A 24513-nucleotide genomic window follows, 5' to 3' on the forward strand; every position below is an offset into this window, starting at 1 on the left:
GATTCATGGATTGTATTCCTCTTGTTAATCCTCTTTGGAACGCTGACAAAACCAAACCGACTGTAATCCAAAAAAAAAAGTAAAAGTTTATGTATTTCAAGGCTCACATTAATAATGCATGAACAACTTCAAACAAGTCTCAGCAGATCGGATTATATGACTTCAAAATTAGGAAATGAATAACAATAGTTATGCATACAGTACAGTCGTACCATTGCGAAACATCGCTATTACTGGGACTTAAATCGGATCAACCATCTTAGGGTCAGAAGAGAATATGTTAATAAAGATGGAGTTATTCCGGGTTTAAAAGGTCATGACACATTTGTGAACACCAGTGAGACTCAGACATGTAAAGTAATGTAATGTAATATTATGGTATGTAATGTCATGTAATTGTATGTCATTCAATGCAATGCAAAGTGACCCTAACAATGTAATGTGATGTAACGTAATATGTCATGTCGTGTAATGTAACGTAATGTAAAGTAATATGTCATATCATGTAAGGTAATGTAACTTAATATGCCATGTTATGTAATGTAACGTAATATGTCATGCTTTGTAATGTAATGTTATGTGATGTAACGTAACATAATGTTATGTAAAGTAATGTCATGTCATGCAATGTAATATGTCATGTCATTTAATATAATGTAATATGTCATGTTATGTAACATAATGTAATGTAAAGTAATATGTCATGTCATGTAATGCAATGTAATATGTCACGTAATGTAATGTAACAAAACATAAAATGTTCTGTAATGTAATGTAACGTAACATGTCATTTTATGTAATGTAATGTAACGTAATGTTATGTAAAGTAATATGTCCATCCATCCATTCATTTTCTACCGCTTGTCCCTTTCGGGGTCGCGGGGGGTCGCTGGAGCCTATCTCAGCTGCATTCGGGCGGTGGGCGGAGTAAAGTAATATGTCATGTCATGTAATTTAATGTAAAGTAATATTTCATGTCATGCAATGTAATGTAACGTAATATGTCAATGTCATGTCATGTAATGTAATGTAATATGTCATGTTATGTAATGTAATGTAACGTAATGTAATATAAAGTAATATGTCACGGCATGTAATGTAATGTAACATAATATGCAAAGTAATGTAAAGCAATGTAACGTAATGTAATGTAAAGTAATATGTCATGTCATGTGATGTAATGTAACGTAATATGTCATGTCATGCAATGTAATGTAACGCAATATGTCAAGTAATGTAATGTAACATAATGTAAAGTAAAGTAATATGCGTGTAATGTAATGTAATGTAATATATAATGTTATGTAACGTAACGTAATGTGAAGTAAAGTAATATGTCATGTCATGCAATGTAATTTAAAGTAATATGTCATGTCATGTCATGTAATGTAACATAATATGCAATGTTATGTAATGCAATGTAACTTAATGTAATTTAAAGTAATATGTCATGCAATGTAATGTAATGTAACATAATATGCAATTGTATGTAATGCAATGTAACATAATGTAATGTAAAGTACTATGTCATGTCATGTAATGTAATGCAACGTAATGTGAAGTAATATGTCATGTCATGTAATGTAATGTAAAGTAATAAGTCATGTAATGTAATGTAAAATAACGTCATGTCATGTATATGTAAAGTAACGTAATGTAATGTAATGTAATGTAAAATGTCATGTCATGTATTGTGATGTAAAGTAATATTTCATGTCATGTAATGTAACGTAACATAATATGCAATGTTATGTAATGCAATGTAATTTAAAGTCAAATTTCATGTAATGTAACGTAACGTAATGTAAAGTAATATGTCATGTCATGTAATGTAACGTAAAATAATATGTCATGTCATGTAATGTAACGTAATGTAAAGTAATAAGTCATGTCATGTAATGTAATGTAATGTAACGTAATGAAATGTAAAGTAATATGTCATGTTATGTAATAAAATGTAATGCAGAGTAACCCCAACCAATGCAATGTAATGTAAAGCTGATAGAACATGCAGACGGACTAATTAGGAAGCACCAGAAAGCGCTGAGGGCGGCACAGCAAAGCGAGGCGATAACGCGTGGATTGACACTGTCGCTAATCCCACTTTCATCCCCCGAGACCGGCCCTGACTTCCTGTATCTTGCTGCCGGAGGCTGGATCACTAACTGCTGTGTCAAGACAAGATTCCGATGCTACATTAATTGATATCGACTTTTTCAGTTCTCCAATGATTGCTGCTTGTTTGCAGCCGGGAAGAACTGACGATTGAGTTGTGACCTTCATCACTGACTCACCACCGCACAGAAATCTCATTGATGAATACAAACTATGAGCATCTGGACCGTCTGGAGGAAGAGTGGAGATACAGCAACTTAAAAATATGTTAAGATGTGACTCGTCGCTCGCTTTTTGTTATGCTTAAAGTCGCGTGCATACATTTGAGTTACTAGAATGTTGACTGCAGACACAACAATAGTTACATCTATAAACACAACCATAATTATCTTTATAGACACAACCATTGTTATATCTATAGACACAACCTTTGTTATATCTATGGACACAACCTTTGTTATATTAATGGACAACCATAGTATATCTATGGACAAAACCATTGTTATATCTATAGACACAACATTTGTCATATCTATGGACACAACCATAGTTAAATCTATAGACAAAAACTTTGTTATATCTGTGGTCAAAACCATGGTTTTATTTCTTGACAAAACCATTGTTTTATCAATAGACACAACGATAGTTATATCTATAGTATAGACACAACCATTGCTTTTTTTTATACAGATAACCATTGTTATATCTATGGACACAACCATAGATATATCTATGGATATGACCATAGTTACATCTATAAACACAACCATAGTTACACTATATCTATGGACACAACAATAGTTATATCTATAGACACAACCATAGTTATATTTATAGACACAAGTATAGTTACATCTATAAACACAGCAATAGTTATATATAGGGGATACGACCATAGTTACATCTACAAACACAACAATAGTTACAGTGTATCTATGGACACAACAATAGTTATATCTATCGACAAAACCATTGTTATATCTATAAACACCTTTGTCATATCTATGGACACAATCATAGTTAAATCTATAGACACAACCTATGTTATATTTCTGGACACAAACATTGTTATATCTATAGTCAAAACCATTGTTATATTTCTGGACAAAACCATTGTTATATCTATAGACACAACGATAGTTATATCTATAGTATAAAGAATAGAATAGAATCGTTGTCATTGCACAAGTAAAATGAGATTGATTTTTTGGTACAAGTCCCGCTAAGAGCAGACATACGTTACAAGGGAGGACAAGACAAGACCGCCAACGGATCAGCCAGTTATGGCGCTCCTTAAAAAGATGAGAAAAGGGTGACATTGGGAAAGGGGGAGGGAGTAAAAAAAATATTAGTCTAAGGCTAGGGGTACAGACTGAGTCCAAGGAAAAAACCTCACATAGCATGGCACACATTTAGACATGGTACGTATATCACACCAACTTGCAACAGAGGGAGGGGGTGGGTTTGAGGAGACTCGCTGCCGCTGTATAGTGCTGCTCAGCCATCCACAGCCCCAGAGGAATTAAGCAGTGGTGAAGGCGTTGATTTCAAAGGTATGTGTGCATATACAGTATGCCCAATTAACGTGGGAGAGAAGATGAATGTTTTTGTATGACTGAGGCTGATCAAAGTTCGACTGCAAGTGTTGTTGACAAAAAGGAAGGTCAAAAGTGTCTATCTTTGAGGAGTCCTCGGGAGATTTTCTTCAGAACAGCCTGTTCCTGTGTCAAGGCCATTCAAGGGAGTCCAAATCGAAGATGAAGAAGTTGTTTTTCTTCGAAAAGACAGAAATAGTGACTTATCTGCAAACTTTTCCAAGATGAGATCCATTTTGCGATTCAACTCAGAAAACGCTCCAGTCTGTGTTCCCACAGCCCGACCCAATCCTTCCATTGCGTTGAAAAGCCGTTGGGCACCTTGAGTGGCTGCCATCGTCTTCCGAATTTGTCTATACACCAGAGCAATGCCCAGCTCGATCAGCAAGTGACCCGCGATCACAGCTCCAAATAGGTAGATGTCTTCAAAGTCCTCGATGGAAAGGGCTGAGAGGCACATCATCCTCCATGTATTCCAGGAGTCGCTCACGTACCCCGCAGCAATTAGGGCAGCCAGGCTCCTCCGAACCTCTTTTTCTTGTCGAAAAGACTGTGTCAATTGCGTCAAGACTCCAGCTGATCATATTCATATTGATATTTGGATTAGAGGACAGCGCAAAGAAAGAGGCTTTAAAAAAGTTCAGACAAAGACATGACGCAAAGAGCAAGCAGGGAAGGAGGGAACGGAGAGAATTGCGACCGCCCTCACCAGAGGCAAGCTTGAAAACACAACCATTGTTATATTTATAGACACAGCCATAGTTAGATCTATGGACACAACCATAATTATATTTATGGACACAACTATAGTTACATCTATAAACACAACAATAGTTATATCTGTGGATACGATCATAGTTACATCTATAAACACAACCATAGTTACAGTATATCTATGGACACAACAGTAGTTATATCTATGGACACAATCATAGTTATACAGTATGGACACAACAGTTATATTTATGGACATAACCATAGTTATATTTATGGACACAACTATAGTTACATCTATAAACACACCAATAGTTATATCTATGGAAACAACCATTATTATATCCACAGACACAACCAATGTTATATTTATGGACACAGCCAGCACAACAATAGTTATATCTATCGATACAACCATAGTTATATCTATAGACACAAACCTTGTTACAATTAAGTTGAGCTTAAAGCACACCTGTGAAGTGAAAACCATTTCAGGTAACTACCTCTCGAAGCTCATCGAGAGAATGTCAAGAGTGTGCAAAAAAAGTAATCAGAGCAAAGTGTGGCTGTTTTGAAGAAACTAGAATATAAAACATGTTTCCAGTTATTTCACCTTATTTTGTTAAGTACATAACTCCACATGTGTTCATTCATAGTTCATACAGTACAAACTTTTGGCCTGTACTGTATATGCTTGCATATGCCAGGGATACGGTGAAGACCTCAACGGCGGAGCAGGCGGAAGACGGTCGATTTAAGAACTACCACAACGGCTGCAATAGCGGAGGAAGGCTGCAACAGAAAAGGGTCCCCAGTCGTCTTGGACTCCATGCCACTGGACCCTGACCCGATTCTGTCAAGGATCGTGTGGTAACCGTCTGTGCACCAGTTTCCCCACGTTAAACCATGAATTAATTAACGTGGACCTCGGGGTCCAAGTTAAAAAACGTATTCGGGTGTTACCATTTAGTGGTAAATTGTACGGAATATGTACTGAACTGTGCAATCTTCTAATAAAAGTCTCAATCAAACAATCAATCAAACAAAGTCACGCACAGGCATCCTCCATAAAAGGATCCAGCCAGCGACAGAACCCCCAGAGCCAGCGGCAGGCCATAGACAGCAAAGGACAAGGCACAGGAGAAGCAGGGGACAGCCAGGGTTTGGGTTTCTAACTAAGAATAGGGTTTGGCTTAACGTTTGGGGTTTGCGCTGTAGTAAAATTTAGCGTTATAGTTTTCCTTGTAGTTAGGTCAAGTGTTGAGACTTTTACTCAGGTTTGGGATGGGGCTGGGATTAAGGTTAATAGTAAGGCTCGGGTAAAGTTTAGGTTAAGTTCAGAATCAGGCTGCAAGGCCTGAGATAAATTGTCTGTCTTTCTTCATGAATGTCTGAATGCGACAGTGACGGATCACTCTCAGTCTGAGGATGTCTTTCCAGTTTCAATCTATTTCCTCTGGCAGCACCATCAGTGTCCCTGTCTGCACATAATATCTGCCGTCAGGCCATTTCCACCGAGGGGGCTGTTTATGTAAAGTGTTTTGCTGCGTGATAACAACTTGCGCCAAAAGATGCAAGGTACTGACATGACTCCCAGGCATGGTGCCAATTTCTTCCACCGTGAAGATGAAATGGGTTCACAAGTGACACCATGAGGCCATCCTCGCTTGGCCGTCTTTCAGAATGTCTTTTCAAAAAGTGTCCCCGGAGAGACGTGAAATGTGTGACTCTTTATTGATCTCACCGCTTAAAAAGCAGTCAGGCCATGAGAGGGATTTGTGGACGAGACGCATGAAAACTGACTTACAGACCTTGAGACAAGTGAGACGGATCGGGAAAGTCAAAATGCAGCTTAAGGTAATGTAATGCAGTGTTTCACACTATTTATTTCGGCTTAAGAGGCTTCTAAAAGAGATTTACTTAAAACTGAATCTGAGTCCCTTAATAGAGATGCTAAATCTCAGCAATTGCATTTACTACATTTGCAGGATAGTAAGCTACTGTGTACTGTCCAATGTCATATTAGGATTTTTTTTTTTCACATTTAAAACACTTCCTTGTGGTCTACATTACGGGTTATGAGGGTTGACAATCGTCGTTTGAAAAACGAAAATGTTCTATTATTTAGAAACAAAAGTACATATTCCGTATTGAGCTCTTAAGGGACGCACTTTGTCTCATACTTTTATTTACCGTGAGAATAAAAAATAGCATGAAAACATCAATAGATTCCATAGAATACAGCTTTGATGCAAGCTGAGGCTAAACCAATTAATGACAGCATGTCTGATCAAGTCCAGTTGCCTCCACTCAGCCATTGCAAATCAAATACAACTCCTTACATACAAATAAAGAAGGCAAACAAAAACATTAGGTCGACCAGCCCCACAAAGGTGTCCATTATTCTTTTTAAGGGAGTTGGCAACCCTACCTGTAATGGTAATGCTTTGGTCAAAATTCTGCATACATTTTATGGATGTCGAAAAATTTGCTACTTGATTTTTAAGTGTAACAATTACACATATATCTATACATCTATATATATACATCTATATATATATATATATATATATATATATATATATATATATATATATATATATATATATATATATATTTCCCCGATAATCTGTCAAGCAGTTTTCGCATTCAGACGTTCATGAAGAAAGACAGACAATTTATCTCAGACCTTGCAGCCTTATTCTGAACTAAACCTAAACTTTGCCTGAGCCCTACTATTAACCTTAATCCCAGCTCCAACCCAAACCTGAGTAAAAGTCTTAACACTTGACCTTTATCTGTTTTATGAAGCAATGTAGTTAATCATAGAACTGGCACCCAATCGAGAATCGATTCTGAATCGAATCTTTACCCCCAGGAATTAAAATGGAATCATGTGGTGCCCAAAGATTCACTGGCCTAATAAATATTCACTTTGGAGACCATTGCCAGGCCCCCATTTTTTAAACATTTGTTTATTGAGTTTTTACTGAAAAAAACAATTGCCAAAAGTACTAAATGCAAATACATCAACTGCTGTTCCCCCAACAAGTAAAATAAAACTACATACATACATATATGTATATACATATATTTATATATAAATACATATATGTATATACATATATATATATATATATATATACATATATACGTATATACATATACACATACGTATATACATATATATACATATATACGTATATATGTATATACATATATACGTATATACATATATATATATATATTTATATATATATATATATATATACATATACACATATATATATATATATATATATATATACATATACACATATACATATATATACGTATATACATATATATACACATACGTATATACATATATGTGTATATATATATATACACACACTAAAAAAACAGTAATAGTAATACCATTAATAATAAATAAAGAAAATAAAAGAAATATAAGAAATAAACAGACAAAATGGAACCACAGACGGATGTCAACATAAAACCACAGAAAGCGTCATTCCTGAACCGCCTTAGAGAGATAGAACAACCAACAAGCACAAAAAAGGCTCATCAACCACCCACATCCCAGTTGTGTTTCAATCAGGGTTAATTTGGAGTTCAGTTTCTCCTACATATCTCTGGAGGACACATCACAGTTGTTGAAACTTTGCAGAACAACCATTCCATGTGAGCCTAATCTTCTCCAATTTGAGAACATAAAAAACATCTTTAATCCGGCGGGTGTGGCAAGAGGGTCAAGCACCTTTTTGAGCGTTTTTCTATGGGCTGTCGTGTATGAGAAACACTCTTGTGAGGTACATCATAAAATTAGAATTATAGATGATGTGATGGGATTGGGGGCCGATATTTGCCTTTTTTTTTTTACACATCTTTACCGCAGCTGTGTTCAAGTGTTTACGTTGCTAAAGTTTATACTTGCACAAAATTTTCCTTTAAAGGGGATGCATGACACGATTATGTTTTCATATTCCACACAGGCAGAAGTTGCATGAATTCCAAGAGGGTGCATGCCTTGCTAGAACACCGGCCCTTGTCGTCTGTCCAGAGTGCAAAGCTGCTTCTAAGATACTGTACTAATAATCACCACCACAGCGGAAAATGAAAAAAATAAATGTTTTCTTACATGTACTGTTATAACTGGAGGACTATAGAAAAAAGAATGTCTAAGCATGTTACACACACACACCAAGCATTATGACACAAGAGGCTAACGTTAAAGCTTCGATGTAAAGTAGAGCGATCAATCGAGATGTCGATATTATTAATGACTCATATAAATTGCAACCCAACAATTGCAGCTATTCTCAAAGTGTGGTACACAGGCTCCATCTACTGGTAGGTCAAATAATCACCTAATTAAATATTTAAAAACAGTCTCACTGTTCAATCTGTGTGTAATATTACAGTGGCCAAAAATGTTAAATATACCTGTTAAATAAAACCTCTGCCTTGTTTTTGATGAATACTTAGGCCTACAACGCTACTGTACTTTAATACTAGTCATTAAGGTAGTATTTGGAGTGTTTTCTGAGGTGAGAAAAAAAAAAGTGTGAGAACCACTGAGCTATTCTCAAAGGATAGGAGGATTTGAGGACCAAAAAAAAATCGGATTGGAAACACAGGCAAAAAATGATCATGACATCCCTAATTTCAATGCTTCCAAACTGTTATACATACAACAAGAAGTGAACCTCTGTTGATCAGTCAGCATTTTTAAGGTTCAAAACTACTAACTGTCACTACGCATTCCTCAGTGCGCTCCGCTAAGCGTATCTCTGGGCATGCCCTGGCGCGTGCCTACGTGGCTGCATTCAATCTGCAATCTACACACCTGAAGCTAATGAGGTTTCACACTTCTTAAGCCAGCGCAACCTGCGTTCCAGGGCCAGAACATAGCTCCGTGTATGGTACAGCAAGCCTGCACCTCTCTATCTCTCTCCCTATGTGCATTCGCTCTCTCTGTGTTCCTCCTCTGGGCTCATCGTCTTGTGTCCTGTGTCATCATCCCGCAGCGTTCCTCCATTTTCTGGTTTCGAGCAGTGTGTCTCGTCTCCCCGAATTCCCTCAGGTTCTGAGACTGCCTTGCCCTCCCTGTCTACCGCATCTCGCTCAACACGCATCTTCAACAACTCCTGGTAACACTCAGTTAAACACAACACATAGTCACACCATACGTATCTGGATTTATTACACACATCATTTTGTTGTATTAATAAACACGCCTAGAGCTAAATGACGTCCCTGCCTCTGTGCCGTCTCCTTTTGTTTTAGTGTCACTAAAACAAAAGTAAATTCTTCCTAAGGTATAAAAAAAACAACTGAATAAAATCTCTGGCTGTGCCAACATACCCAAAAAAGTATATGCATGTTTGCGTATGTTGCCCTGCCAGGATGTGTGTTTAATGTAGAAATCGGTATGTGAAAGTCAAAAAGTGACCCCTCATCCATCAAACAGCCTTGAAGTGCGAGCAAAGTGTGAGGGCGCCCTGCAGGAGCGATCGATACGCGGATACACATGAAGGACGATATTGATCACCACTGCAGGCTCGCTTGCTAACTCGCACTCTGTCAAATTTTCCGCGTTCGGGTTGAACGTGCGCTAAATGTGTGTACAAAGAGAGAAAAAAAAGAAGCAGTTTGAGTTCTTTCTGGCATGGAATAACTCCAAATAAGCAGGAGATGAATTCACCACAAACAAGTAGACGTTACAGTAGAGCTAATTAAAAACGTTTGCAGGAAGTGGGTCATCATCGCTGAGAGCCTGCTGCTATCTATTTATAAAAAAAACAAAAAAACAAGGATGACTTTGATCTCGAAAGGTGAGCTCAGTCAAATTATTCCTGGGCTTGTTCACAAAGAGGAGCTTACTCCAGCAGACTACATGCTAAAGGAAGACTGGTTAGATGAAGGTTCCATAAGACACATAGTACCGTATTTTTCCGAGTATAAGTATATTATTTAATATTTTACAGTAATGTGTTAATAATTTTACACATAAGTCGCTCCTGAGTATAAGTCGCATGAAAAAAACTGCGACTTAAGGTCCGAAAAATACGGTAGGTACACAAATTGATAGTGGGTTTTTTTCTCACTATAACTAACTAACAAACGAAAATAAAAAAAGTCCACTGCAGAAGGCACTGGTTCTCAAGAGGATATGCTGCAAATGGAGTAGACAACATGAACACATGTACGTATAAATAATTTTAGGGTCATAAACTAGAACACCCTTGAAGAGGTCAATTTCATCAAAATATCAACAAATAGCTTATAGGCATCGAATTTGAACTTTTTAAGGTCAAGGCAAGTGTTGCCTTAAAGGAGGGCTCATATTTTAGGGCACCGAGGCAAGTTAGAAGGGCACCATGGCGAACATTATTTTCTTTCCAGGCAGCGGCTCCAAAGCATGCATGCATACGTATACGTTTTTTTTTTTAAATTCATTATTAATATAAACTTGTCAGCTTTTTCTCATTTAATGATGCCTTTGTCTCTATTATTGTACTAGGGATGCAAATCCTTGGGTGTCCCACGATTCGATTCAATATCGATTCCTGGGGTCACGGTTCACGATAAAAATAATGTAATAAAAAAAATTAAGCAAAAACACTGAGAGATTGTTTTATTGTGTGTGCTATTGTGTCATTTTTTGGATGGGTTTGCTCACTGCAAGTGCTGTCCTTCCATTTACCGGAAGTGCTTTTTATTTTCCAACCAGAGTACCATTCAGCCTTCTAGCCGTCCAGAGCATTTCTACTCGTATGGATTATTCATTATTACTCCGAGCAACATTTCTAAGTTTTACAATATAACAAACTAAACCGCCCCATGTGTGATGTCTGTAGGACTTTTTTCATGCATATTTGAGCATGCTATCGTGATGTAATGATGCTAGCGTCGTTAGCATTAGCTAATATGCTAACACGTTGACGAATGTGTGTGTTAGTATTATTAACTTACAACAGCATTCTTTTTTGTATTGTTTCAGTTTCACAAATTCCTCAGTAAATTCACCAAAAAGGTCACCGTGGAGTTATTGAATCTGTTTAAAGGGGAACATTATCACAATTTCAGAAGGGTTAAAACCAATAAAAATCAGTTCCCGGTGGCTTATTTTATTTTTCGAAGTTTTTTTCAAAATTTTACCCATCATGGAATATCCCGAAAAAAGGCTTTAAAGTGCCTGATTTTCGCTATCTGTAAATCCACCCGTCCATTTTCCTGTGACGTCACATAGTGATGCAAATACAAACAAACATGGCGGATAGAACAGCAAGATATAACGACATTAGCTCGGATTCAGACTCGGATTTCAGCGGCTTAAGCGATTCAACAGATTACACATGTATTGAAACGGATGGTTGGAGTGTGGAGGCAGATAGCAAAAACGAAATTGAAGAAGAAACTGAAGCTATTGAGCGAATACCTATTGGAGCTATTCGGCGATCGCCTTCTCACCAACGATTGCATCTTTTGACCACTGGAGCAACTTAAATCTGTCGATTGGTAAGTGTTTGTTTGGCATTAAATGTGGGTGGAGGGAAAGGCTGGATGCAAATATAGCTACAAATGTACATACAGCTAGCCTAAATAGTATGTTAGCATCGATTAGCTGGCAGTCATGCCGTGACAAAATATGTCTGATTAGCACATAAGTCAATAACATCAACAAAACTCACCTTTGTGATTTCGTTGACTTTATCGTTGGAAATGCATCTGCTTTGAGTGTCGCAGGATACCCACACATTCTTGCCATTTCTGCCATGTTAGCATCGATTAGCATGCCGTGCTAATCGATGCACACTCCACGTAAGACAACTTGAATCCGTCCCTGATCGTGTTGTTACACCCTCCGACAACACACCGACGAGGCATGATGTCTCCAAGGTACGGAAAACAGTCGAAAAAACGGAAAATAGCAGAGCTGATTCGACTTGTGTGTGTAATGTGTTTGAGAAAATGGTGGCTCGCTTCCCATTGTAACGTCACGGGTGACAGCGAACAATTGAAAGGCGTTTAAATCGCCAAATTCACCCTTTTAGAGTTCGGAAATCGGTTAAAAAAACATATGTTCTTTTTTCTGCAACATCAAGGTATATATTGACGCTTACATAGGTCTGGTGATAATGTTCCCCTTTAACTGATTGACGAACCAGTTTCCGCAGCTAGTGGGTCCATGACTATGACTTCTGTTTTGTCTGATATCCCGTTTTACTGCCTTGTTACAGGCACCGTTTGGAAACAATGACGGTACAAATTTGTTCACTGTAAATAACTCATTTCACAACATATATACATATATATATATATATATATATCCGCGGCTTATAGTCTGGGCTGGCTAATATACTGTATTTTTCGGACTATAAGTCGCTCCGGAGTATAAGTCCCACTGGCCGAAAATGCACAATAAACAAGGAAAAAAACATATATACGTCGCAATGGAGTATAAGTCGCATTTTTGGGGAAATGTATTTGATAAAACTCAACACCTAGAATAGACATTTGAAAGGCAATTTAAAATAAATAAAGAATAGTGAACAACAGGCTGAATAAGTGTACGTTATATGACGCATAAATAACCAACTGAGAAGGTGCCTGGTATGTTAACATAACATATTATGGCAAGAGTCATTCAAATAACTACAACATATAGAACATTCTATACGTTTACCAAACGATCTGTCATTCCCGATCGCTAAATCTGATGAAATCTTCCTCAGAGTTGCCTCTGGTATGCGCCCCGGTAGCGTCCTTTCTTTCTGCTGCTCGATTGCTGTTCTCTGCAGCATATTTCACTACGTCCAGCTTGTAATCTGCAGTATATGATTTCCTTTTCGGTGCCATTTTAGTTCAGTCCTTCTCAATTTTTACAAGTTACCGCCAATGTTAATGTGATCCATTTTAAAAAGCTCTGGCAGTAGCGCAGACGTGGGTAGTAACGCGCTACATTTACTCCGTTACATTTACTTGAGTAACTTTCGGGATAAATTGTACTTCTACGAGTAGTTTTTATGCAACATACTTTTACTTGAGTATATTTATAGAGAAGAAACGCTACTTTTACTCCGTTCCATTTATCTACATTCAGCTCACTACTCGCTACTTTTTTTTATCGATCTGTTAATGTTTGTTTTGGTTTATGACAGAGCTTCAAAGTAGGATCTACGCATGCCTGCGTTTCACCAATCACATGCAGTCACTGGTGACGTTGGACCAAACAGAGCCAGGCGGTCACATGACCCGACTTAAACAAGTTGAAAGACTTATTGGGGTGTTACCATTTAGTGGTCAATTGTAGGGAATATGTACTGTACTGTGCAATCTACTAATAAAAGTGTCAATCAATCAATCAATCAATCAAAAGTGTAAAGGAAAAAAGACACTTTTTATTTCAACCGTACTTCCCGTCAAAAGCCGATCGCACACTTCCTGTCTTCACAATAAAAGCGCCGATCCATCGCGCTTGCACTAACAAAATAAGAGTCTCCGAAAGCCAGCGCAAACAAGCTAGTAAACTACTAGTTTGCCGCCAATGTATTTCTTGTAAAGTGTATAAAAACGAATATGGAAGCCCGACTAATAAGATGCCAAAAACCAACGACTTTCATGTAGTATTAGACAGAAATGAGGAACTTTTTTTTCCTCCATTTGCAAACGTGGACGTTACCATCAATACTGTCTGATTCCAATCAATGCAAGTCATCAGAATCAGGTAATATACTAACTTATATTCTTGTCTTCATGAAAGATAGCAATCTATGTGTTAAACATGCATGTATATTCATTAAAACACCTTTAACATGTCAACAAAAACGGCAAAATAAATAAATATACATTATATACTGTATATATATATATATATATATAAATATATATATATATATATATATATATATATATATATATGTGTGTATATATGATATGTGTGTGTATAAATGATATGTGTGTATGTATATGTATATATGAAGTAGATCACCTCGACTTGGTCACTTATTAAGTAATTGATAAACGTTGTAAAACTTATTGGGGTGTTACCATTTAGTGGTCAATGTACTAATACAAGTTTCAATCAATCAATCAATCAATCAATCAAATCAATGAATGCCTCCTGAGGCTATGGTGCTGTTAAGTTATTGTGGCTCAATGTGCCATTTTTTTTTATTTTATTTTAATGTACTACTATTTAATATATGTTATTGTTTTAGTTGCTTAAGAGATATTCCTAGCTCTGAATTTGCTCATTGCTATTTTTATGTTTTTGTGCATTATTTGTTGCCGTAATCAGGTTACTCATCAATTACTCAGTGCTTGAGTAGTTTTTTCACAACATACTTTTTACTTTTACTCAAGTAAATATTTGGGTGACTACTCCTTACTTTTACTTGAGTATTAAATCTCTGAAATAACAGTACTCTTACTTGAGTACAATTTCTGGCTACTCTACCCACCTCTGCAGTAGCGTATAGCATATAGCAGTTAGCATATCATGACCCACAATGCACTACTGCCATGACCCGACCCCCGCTGAATTCTCATTGGTTGGCGTGTGAGTGACGATTTCTGATGTGTGTGTGACGATTGCGGACATTGTCTTCGTCGCTCACGCGAATGAGATAAATAATATTATTTGATATGACTGCGTGGGTTCCCTCACAATACGAAGGTCCTGGAGTCCTGGGTTCAAATCCAGGCTCGGGATCTTTCTGTGTGGAGTTTGCATGTTCTCCCCGTGAATGCGTGGGTTCCCTCCGGGTACTCCGGCTTCCTCCCACCTCCAAAGACATGCACCTGGGGATAGGTTGATTGGCAACACTAAATTGGCCCTAGTGTGTGAATGTGAGTGTGAATGTTGTCTGTCTATCTGTGTTGGCTCTGTCCGGGGTGTAACCCGCCTTCCTCCCGATTGTAGCTGAGATAGACACCCGCGACCAGCGGTAGAAAATGGATGGATGGATTTTATGGTAATGTGTTAATAATTTCACACATAAGTCATACATACACATACGTCGCACCCACGGCCAAAGTATGAAAAAAACGTCGACTTATAGTCCGAAAAATACGGTACTGTACTGATACATAATGCTTTTTTCAAATACAAACCCAGTTCCCATATGAGTTGGGAAATTGTGTTGGATGTAAATATAAACGGAATACAATGATTTGCAAATCATTTTCAACCCATATTCAATTGAATGCACTACAAAGACAAGATATGTGATGTTCGAACTTATAAACTTTTTTTTTTTTTTTGCAAATAATAATTAACTTAGAATTTCATGGCTGCAACACATGCCAAAGTAGTTGGGAAAAGGCATGTTCACCACTGTGTTACATCACCTTTTCTTTTAACAACACTCAAGGAGACACATTTTTGAAGCTTTTCAGGTGGAATTCTTTCCCATTCTTGCTTGATGTACAGCTTAAGTTGTTCAACAGTCCGGGGTCTCTGTTGTCGTATTTTAGGCTTCAAAATGTTGAATGGGAGACAGGTCTGGATGACAGGCAGGCCAGTCTAGTACCCGCACTCTTTTACTATGAAGCCACGCTGATGTAACACGTGGTGTGGCATTGTCTTGCTGAAATAAGCATGGGTGTCCATGATAACGTTGCTTGGATGACAACATATGTTGCTCCAAAATCTGTATGTACCTTTCAGCATTAATGGTGCTTTCACAGATGTGTAAGTTACCCATGCCTTGGGCACTAATGCACCCCCATACCATCACACATGCTGGCTTTTGAACTTTGCGCCTATAACCATCCAGACGGTTCTTTTCCTCTTTGTTCCTGAGGACACAAATGTCCACAGTTTCCAAAAACACTTTCCCACTTTGCATCAGTCCATCTTAGATGATCTCGGGCCCAGAGAAGGCAGCGGCTTTTCTGGATGTTGTTGATAAATGGCTTTCGCTTTGCATAGTAGAGCTTTAACTTGCACTTACAGATGTTTTGACAAACTGTATTTAGTCACAGTGGTTTTATGAAGTGTTCCTGAGCCCATGTGGTGATATCCTATAGAGATTGACGACGGTTTTTGATACAGTGCCATCTGAGGTATCGAAGGTCGCGATCATTCAATGTTGGTTTCCGGCCATGCCGCTTACGTGGAGTGAATTCTCCAGATTCTCTGAACCTTTTAATGATATTTTGAACCGTAAATGTTGAAATCCCTAAATTTCTTGCAATTGCACTTTGAGAAACGTTGATCTTAAACTGTTTGACTATTTGCTCATGCAGTTGTGGACAAAGGGGTGTACCTCGCCCCATCCTCTTTTGTGAAAGACTGAGCATTTTTTGGGAAGCTGTTTTTATACCCAACCATGGCACCCACCTGTTCCCAATTAGCCTGCACACCTGTGGGATGTTCCAAATAAGTGTTTCCCAACTTCTTCGTCACATGTTGCTGGCATCAAATTCTAAAGTTAATGATTATTTGCGAAAAAAAACAAATGTTTATCACTTTGAACATCAAATATGTTGTCTTTGTAGCATATTCAACTGAATATTGGTTGAAAATGATATGCAAATAATTTTATTTTGTAAATATTTACATCTAACACAATTTCCCAACTCATATGGAAATGGGGTTTGTATTAATGGGTGCCGCTTAAAAACCGGCGAACTCCATAGTCCGGGAAATACGGTAATTTATCAGGGACAGTTTAACACTAGAACAGATGATTGCCATATCCAATATTTGCTATGGGGAAAATTGCTTGTAAGTCAGAACCCCTTTCACACTGTATTTCCTCTAATAGACACTGAAATAAAGACATTTTTTCAAACCCAAATCGCTTTTCAAAGCCACTTATACAAAGTTATTATGAAATTTGCATACTCGCACTGCGGTACAGATTTGTCTCACTCTTTGCCTAAAGTGATTATCCATATAATTGCACAAAGTGTGTAGTAAAAAGTGCTGTGATTTGCAGCGAGCTAACTCACAGAAGACATTAGTTTGCTGGTCGATGTTTACTTCGCTGCTGCTCAGGTGTATTGACAGGGAGCTTAACGCTAAACGTGATTTGTAAATTCATTTGCGCGTGGCTTTTATTTCCCACCGCAGGCCTCGCGTAAATACAGTCAGTCTACTTTTCTAATCATGCGTATCCTCGTCAGAGGATTTACGGCATCCTGCCGTTTTTGTCTTATTCTGCCCCGCCGAGTCAGGCCGTTGAAACGCGACGTGACTTACGAGTGCGCTGTAAATCATGGCGTGATCTAACTAAGTTACCGCAAAGTAAAATTGGCTTTTGGATGAGGCAAAAAAAAAAAAAAAAAGTGTGAAATGCTGGATTGTCTTTGGTGATTCATTTGGATTAGAAGAGCACTGCAGCAGCCTGCTGATGGATGGTTCAGCCCAGCGCTCCAGCACACGCCATCATGACTCCAGGCTGCTGCAACATAATATGACCAAAAAGTACTCAAAAGTGACGGATGAGCTCATTTCTAATGCTTGTCGCTGTCATGCCGACAATGATGATGTGGTCAGTGTGTGTGTGTGTGTGTGTGTCAATCATAGGACATGTGTCTTTTAAAAAGCTCATCATGAATACATGAGCCATCATGTTCGATAAACTCTGCCTGACTTATTCTTCCTCCCACTCCTTCTTTTCCTCCTCAATCATTCCCTGAATGTCTTTGCGAGGCTCCCTGCAGTTCTTCACTTACATGATAAAAAATGTCTTCATATTGGACGTAATCTAATATTTACTTTACAGGAACCCCCCGCGGGTTCCTCTTATACCAATGCAGCTTATGCCATGGCAACTACAGAAGATTCATTCTAACACTTACAGTAGATTTGCAATCCTTTTTAAATACATAAATGGTATTACCACAAACACACAATTGTGTAAAAACAGCCACACTTGAATGTGTTAAATAGAAATGTTGTGTAAAACACTGCCACTAAGGAAAGGGGACCAATTTAGCTCTGCTGGGGGTCAGGAAGAGGAACACACATGCCCAGGTCAACTATAGTCCACATGTTACATCAAAGACACAGGAGACAGAGCTTGATCAGATTATAGATCTCTTGCTAAGTGTCACATTCCTGAGCCCAATAAACAACTTTTGGCGACCCGTTCAAAGAACATCATCAATTAAAACGAGTACAAGTAATTTTGCCCTCACAGTCGGGGCCCGGGTTAAAACACTCATCCGTGCATCAGTTGGGGACGTCTCTGCATTTGATGTCCCCTCCAAGCTTTCTCATTGTTTCCCATTGGGTTGAGTTTTTTCTTGCCCTGATGTGGGATCTGAGCCAAGGATGTTTTTTGGATTGTGCAGCCCTTTGAGACACTTGTGATTAAGGGCTATATATCAGTCTTTGATTTATTTATTGATTGATCGGAATATAAACCGCAGTCATTAAATTTGGACAGAAATCAATATTTTTACATACCGTATATTAGCCGCATCGGACTATGAGCAGTTTGTTGTGAAAAGGGATATTTACACAGGAAAAATTTGTTAGCGAAGAAAAATCCATAGATTAGTCGCATCGTTGTGTAAGCCACAGGGTACGAAGCGTAGGAAAAAAGTAGCAGCTTGTAGTCCGGAAATTAATTCATATTTAGATACTGTAGGTTACATTAAGAAACTTCACATGGTTACATTTGCACAATATGTCTGAAAAGGAGTAGGATTTTCATTTTTGTTTTTACAATAATACGTTTAATGTAAATAACGATATTACTTTTATAATAATAATAATACAGATATTAATTATATTAATATCAATATTAGTAATGATAATAATTATTTAAAAAAACTAATAATAGAATAGCATCCATCCATCCATCAATTTTCTACCGCTTATTTCCTTTTGGGTCGCGGTATCTCAGCTACAATCAGGTGGAAGGCGGCGTACACCCTGGACAAGTCGCCAACTCATCGCAGTAATAGAAAAGGATTGAAATGTAATTTCTTTAAATTGATTTACTTTAAGAAATAAAGGAAAATAGTGGTAGATTATGGAAAGAAAGGATTCTGGCTGGAAAGACCAGAATTTTATGCATTAACAGACGTCTTATGCCGGATGAAAAACCGTGCTGCTGCGGTAGTACGAGAGAAAATGTTAATTATTTTTTTATTGAAAGTTAAAATACCTGAAACTATCAAAGCATGAAGGCACCCGGAAATAAGGGAATAAAATGGAAGTTACCGAGGGAAAGCAGGTAGGATTATGTTTGTTGTAAAAAAAAACCCCACTCTTAATCGTGTGTGGTACATATGTAGTATTTTGATTCAAATGGCGCCCTCTGATGGTAAGATTCCAATGCAAAAAACTCACGTAAGCATAAAGGCATTAACATTTACAACCTTTGAAGTGCACACATCTAATATCATGCATTTACTCCCAGCAGGCACAAGATATTAAAACTACGTTGAGAACTTGTTGAATTAGGTCCTGCTGTTGAACAACTCCAACATAACGTTGAAACAACATGCTCTTTGACGACGTTTAATCAATGTTGGGTTCTGACGTTGATTTGACCATTGAATTTTTGTCATTTCTCAACCAATAATCTACAACACAAATACAAGATTAAATCAACAGGCTTTTTGACAACATTTATTCAATATCAGGTTGTGACATTGATTTGACCATTGAAATTTGGTCATTTCCCAACCAACAACGTGGATCCTACGTTGGGACATTAATGTTGACTCAATTCACAAATACAACTATATTGCAACGTTGTTTCAAAGTCAGTTTTCAAGGACATGTATGTATAATCAACATTGTACGGTATAAAAGGTATTAGTATAGTACCGCGATACTAATGAATCATTGACGGTACTACACCGCCTCTGAAAAGTACCAGTCCGCCATTAAACGCCATTGGTGGATCTTCACCTGACATCCACTGTAATGATACCGAGTGCAGTTGCGTATTAGGTCGATACTACTACGATTATGTCCATACTTTTTGGCATCACATCTTCTTTCATTTAAAAAAAAATGTATATTATGTTTATAAACTCAGGAAATATGTCCCTGGACACATGAGGACTTTGAATATGACCAATGTATGATCCTGTACCTACTTGGTATCGGATTGATACCCAAATTAGTGATATCATCCAAAACTAATGTAAAGTATCAAACAGAAGAAGAACAAGTGATCATTGCATTTTAACAGAAGTGTAGATAGAACATGTTAGAGAAAGTAAGCGGATATTAACAGTAAATGAACAAGTAGATTAATAATTCATGTTCTACCGCTTCTCCTTAATGTTTTTAAAAAATAACAGAATGGAAAATGACACAATATGTTACTGCATATGTCAGCAGACTTATTAGGAGACTTTGTTTGTTTGATTACTAATAAAAGACAATTTGTCTTGTATGTTCACTATTTTATTTAAGGACAAACTTGCAGTAAGAAACATATGTTTAATGTACCCTAATTTTTTTTGCTACAATAAAGCCAACAAACCCATTATTTGTGGTACACTTTATTTAGAAAAAGTACCGAAAAGTATCGAAATAATTTTGGTACCGGTACCAAAATATTGGTATGGTGACAACACTACGTTGTATCAATGTCTTGTGCCCGTTGGGCTGTTTGGCCTTGATAACCTAAAAACAAACATATCGAGCCATTCTTTTTCTTCAAAATATGTCCAAAACGTGGTTGATATTCTGCACAAACATTCATTTTTGTTCTTACCTTGTCCTCCTGAGGTTTTGTTGTTGCCGGCAGCAGGCCCAGAAACTTGTCTCTGCAGAGCAAAAGCAATCATTTGATTAGCGGGTTAAGACTTTTGCACCGCACTGCAATATCCTCTAACCCCTCACTCTTGTACTATCCGTCATCCAACTGTACTATTTGAATATTGGACTTTTTTCGCATGAACTGTAACAAATCACGCTTGTTTTGCACGTCTTCCATCACATTCTGCTCTTGTTTGCTTCTCCTTCCACATCTGCCTCTCGTTAAATAATTCAGCATCAAGCATCCGTCTCACAAGTGATGTCCCAGAGCATGTGTTTACAATGGCCTCTGTTGGCCCATCTATCTTCACAGCCACGGTGCATCAAGAAAGCCGCCCTACAAGCCTTCATGGGAATATTGCCGTCTTCATGTAAAATTCACAAGATGGACGACGGCATGAGCGAGCGATGGAGCGATAGTCGAAACGTTTCCGCACAATCAAATTAAAGTGTCTCTCTACTCGTCGCCGAGGCAGACATCTTTATTGCGGCGTGGCCGACCGGCGGCCGGCTGGTGTTTTGAGCGAGAGCGCAGGCCGGGTGGGAGCTGCGATGTCAGAGCAGGATCGATACCAACCCTCTGCAGTTAAGACTTGGTTATACAATCACTGGCAGCGGGGAGATTGATGACTAAAATCAACTCTGCAGCAATGAAGGGGAGGAGAGGAAGAAGGGAAAACGTCTTTGAAGCCAAAACAGAAAAGTTGCACACTTTCATATTAAACATATGGAATGGAAAAATCCTAGAGCATAGTAGCAGCTGTGGTAATGCATGGATAGGGATGTAACAACAATAATATTTGATATCATATTTTGATTTAAAAATATCACGGTTATCATTATTGTCGGGGTATATGTGCTTAAAAAGTACATTCTAACAAAATCAATTAGAGCCAAAGCCCTCCAATTTGCATGTTACATGTTTTCTTATGCTTCACTGACAAGAGTGTTCTGGCATCCTACTCTGTTCAGCGGTTCTTGAACGCACCGTAAAAACACCTCTGTGTCATATTCTTCATATCGATCACTCTCTTCTAAGAGAGCACAGTGGGTTCAATGTGCACCGTTGAATAGCTTAGGCCATGTCTACGCTAAGTCGTTTAACCCCTAAAACGAATAGTTATTTAGTCTAAGCCCCGTTTCAGCCACATTAAACCAGCGTTTAAAGGGGAACATTATCATCAGACCTATGTAAGCGTCAATATATACCTTGATGTTGCAGAAAAAAGACCATATGTTTTTTTAACCGATTTCCGAACTCTAAAAGGTTGAATTTGGCGATTTAAACGCCTTTCAATTGTTCGCTGTCGGAGCGATGACCTTTCACCCGTGACGTTACAATGGGAAGCGATCCACCATTTTCTCAAACACATTACACACAAGTCAAATCAGCTCTGTTAGTTTACGTTTTTTCGACTGTTTTCCGTACTTTGGAGACATCATGCCTCGTCGGTGTGTTGTCGGAGGGTGTAACAACACGAACAGGGACGGATTCAAGTTGTCTTACGTGGAGTGTGCATCGATTAGCACGGCATGCTAATCGATGCTAACATGGCAGAAATGGCAAGAATGTGTGGATATCCTGCGAGACTCAAAGCAGATGCATTTCCAACGATAAAGTCAACGAAATCACAAAGGTGAGTTTTGTTGGTGTGCTAATCAAACATATTTGGTCACGGCATGACTGCCAGCTAGTCGATGCTAACATGCTATTTAGGCTAGCTGTATGTACATTTGTAGCTATATTTGCATCCAGCCTTTCCCTCCACCCACATTTAATGCCAAACAAACACTTACCAATCGACGGATTTACGTTGCTCCAGTGGTCAAAAGATGCAATCGTTGGTGAGAAGGTGATCGCTAAATAGCTTCAATAGCTATTCGCTCAACATCTTCAGTTTCCTCTTCAATTTCATTTTTGCTATCTGCCCCCACACTCCAACCATCCGTTTCAATACATGTGTAATCTGTTGAATCACTTGAGCCGCTGAAATCCGAGTCTGAATCCGAGCTAATGTCGCTATATCTTGCTGTTCTATCCGCCATGTTTGTTTGTATTGGCATCACTATGTGAAGTCACAGGAAAATGGACGGGTGGATTTACAGATAGCGAAAATCAGGCACTTTAAAGCCTTTTTTCGGGATATTCCATGATGGGTAAAATTTTGAAAAAAACTTCGAAAAATAAAATAAGCCACTTGGAACAGATTTTAATTGGTTTTAACCCTTCTGAAATTGTGATAATGTTCCCCTTTAAGGTCCCCCTCCTCGGACACATTTTTACACGGCTAAGTGCGGCGTGAATTTCTTGAATCTCCAGCACTTAGCTTTGTATGGACTCATTGATCATTGATTACAAACTGAGTTCGGCGAGGAAGTGACACCAGAAAGATGGAGTCCCAAACAGGAAGTGACGTCAGAAATAACGCGCCACATCCAGCTTCATAATAAAGCAGTTTCGTAACTTGAAGCTAACCAATGGAAATATGGAGGCGAGTCCTCTAGTCATTCCTGTGTTTCTCCTTCTTCTACATGTACAGACGCTTGAGGAAATTACACATGAATACCCTAAAAGAAAGTGATTCCAGCTATTTGAGATACAACACTTCTCAGACGGCAAGAGAACTTTCCAATGTCCAGGTCAGTTGCGATTCCACTTAGCAAAAAATGTTGTCCCATTTGTCGAAGGAGAGACAAAGAATATGCAAGCTCCCTTGGATTTGATAAAAAAAAAAAAAGGTTGCGTGTGCTTTGTATTACCTGGCCGTTGAGGGAAAACTACGGAAAACAGCGAATGCTTTTGGAAGGGCAAAGCAGACGGTAGAAGTATGTTGCGGACTCAACGTCTAGGTCCAGAGTATATAAAGTCACCAAAAATGAATGGTCAATGAAGGTGAAGACAAAACAGTGACTGTCCTGACCAGATATCTAGATACCTAGTTTGGTTGATGTAAAATATTCTCTATCACATTGTTTACGTGTCTTATAAAGATTTGATTAATTTATGATGGCTGAGGAGTGATTCACTACAAAAGGGCCCCACAGCACACTGGATTCCAGTTAATTGAAATACCACAACACTGGATATTGTTCAGATAAGTTACATTTAAGAACTTGCACACAAAGCAACACTGGAGGTGACTAGGACGTGCACATTTTCCGCGCATGCGTATTAGGACACGTTGCGCCGGCGTACTGAGGGGCTCGAGGGTCTTAAATGGAGGCATTGTTGTGTGTGGACATGGATAAGGTTAGGTGGGATTTACCCTGGATAACTTTATCGGGGCCTTAGTTGCTGCAGACAGTAATGTGTTTGTATAAGTTTAGATTGGGGTAAGTTGT

At 38.2% G+C, this 24513-nt stretch overlaps 1 protein-coding gene across 1 annotated transcript in view; it reads right to left on the minus strand.

Moving 5' to 3' along the window:
• pcp4b (Purkinje cell protein 4b) overlaps window positions 1-24513 on the minus strand; it is a 76537-nt gene that overhangs the window by 1411 nt on the left and 50613 nt on the right. The window contains exon 2 of the mRNA XM_061878385.1: window positions 21128-21179. Within this exon, the coding sequence (XP_061734369.1) occupies window positions 21128-21179 (52 nt within the window). The remainder of the gene's footprint in view (window positions 1-21127; window positions 21180-24513) is intronic.

Source organism: Nerophis ophidion, linkage group LG18, assembly GCF_033978795.1.
Source record: "Nerophis ophidion isolate RoL-2023_Sa linkage group LG18, RoL_Noph_v1.0, whole genome shotgun sequence".
NCBI classification, from domain to species: domain Eukaryota; kingdom Metazoa; phylum Chordata; class Actinopteri; order Syngnathiformes; family Syngnathidae; genus Nerophis; species Nerophis ophidion.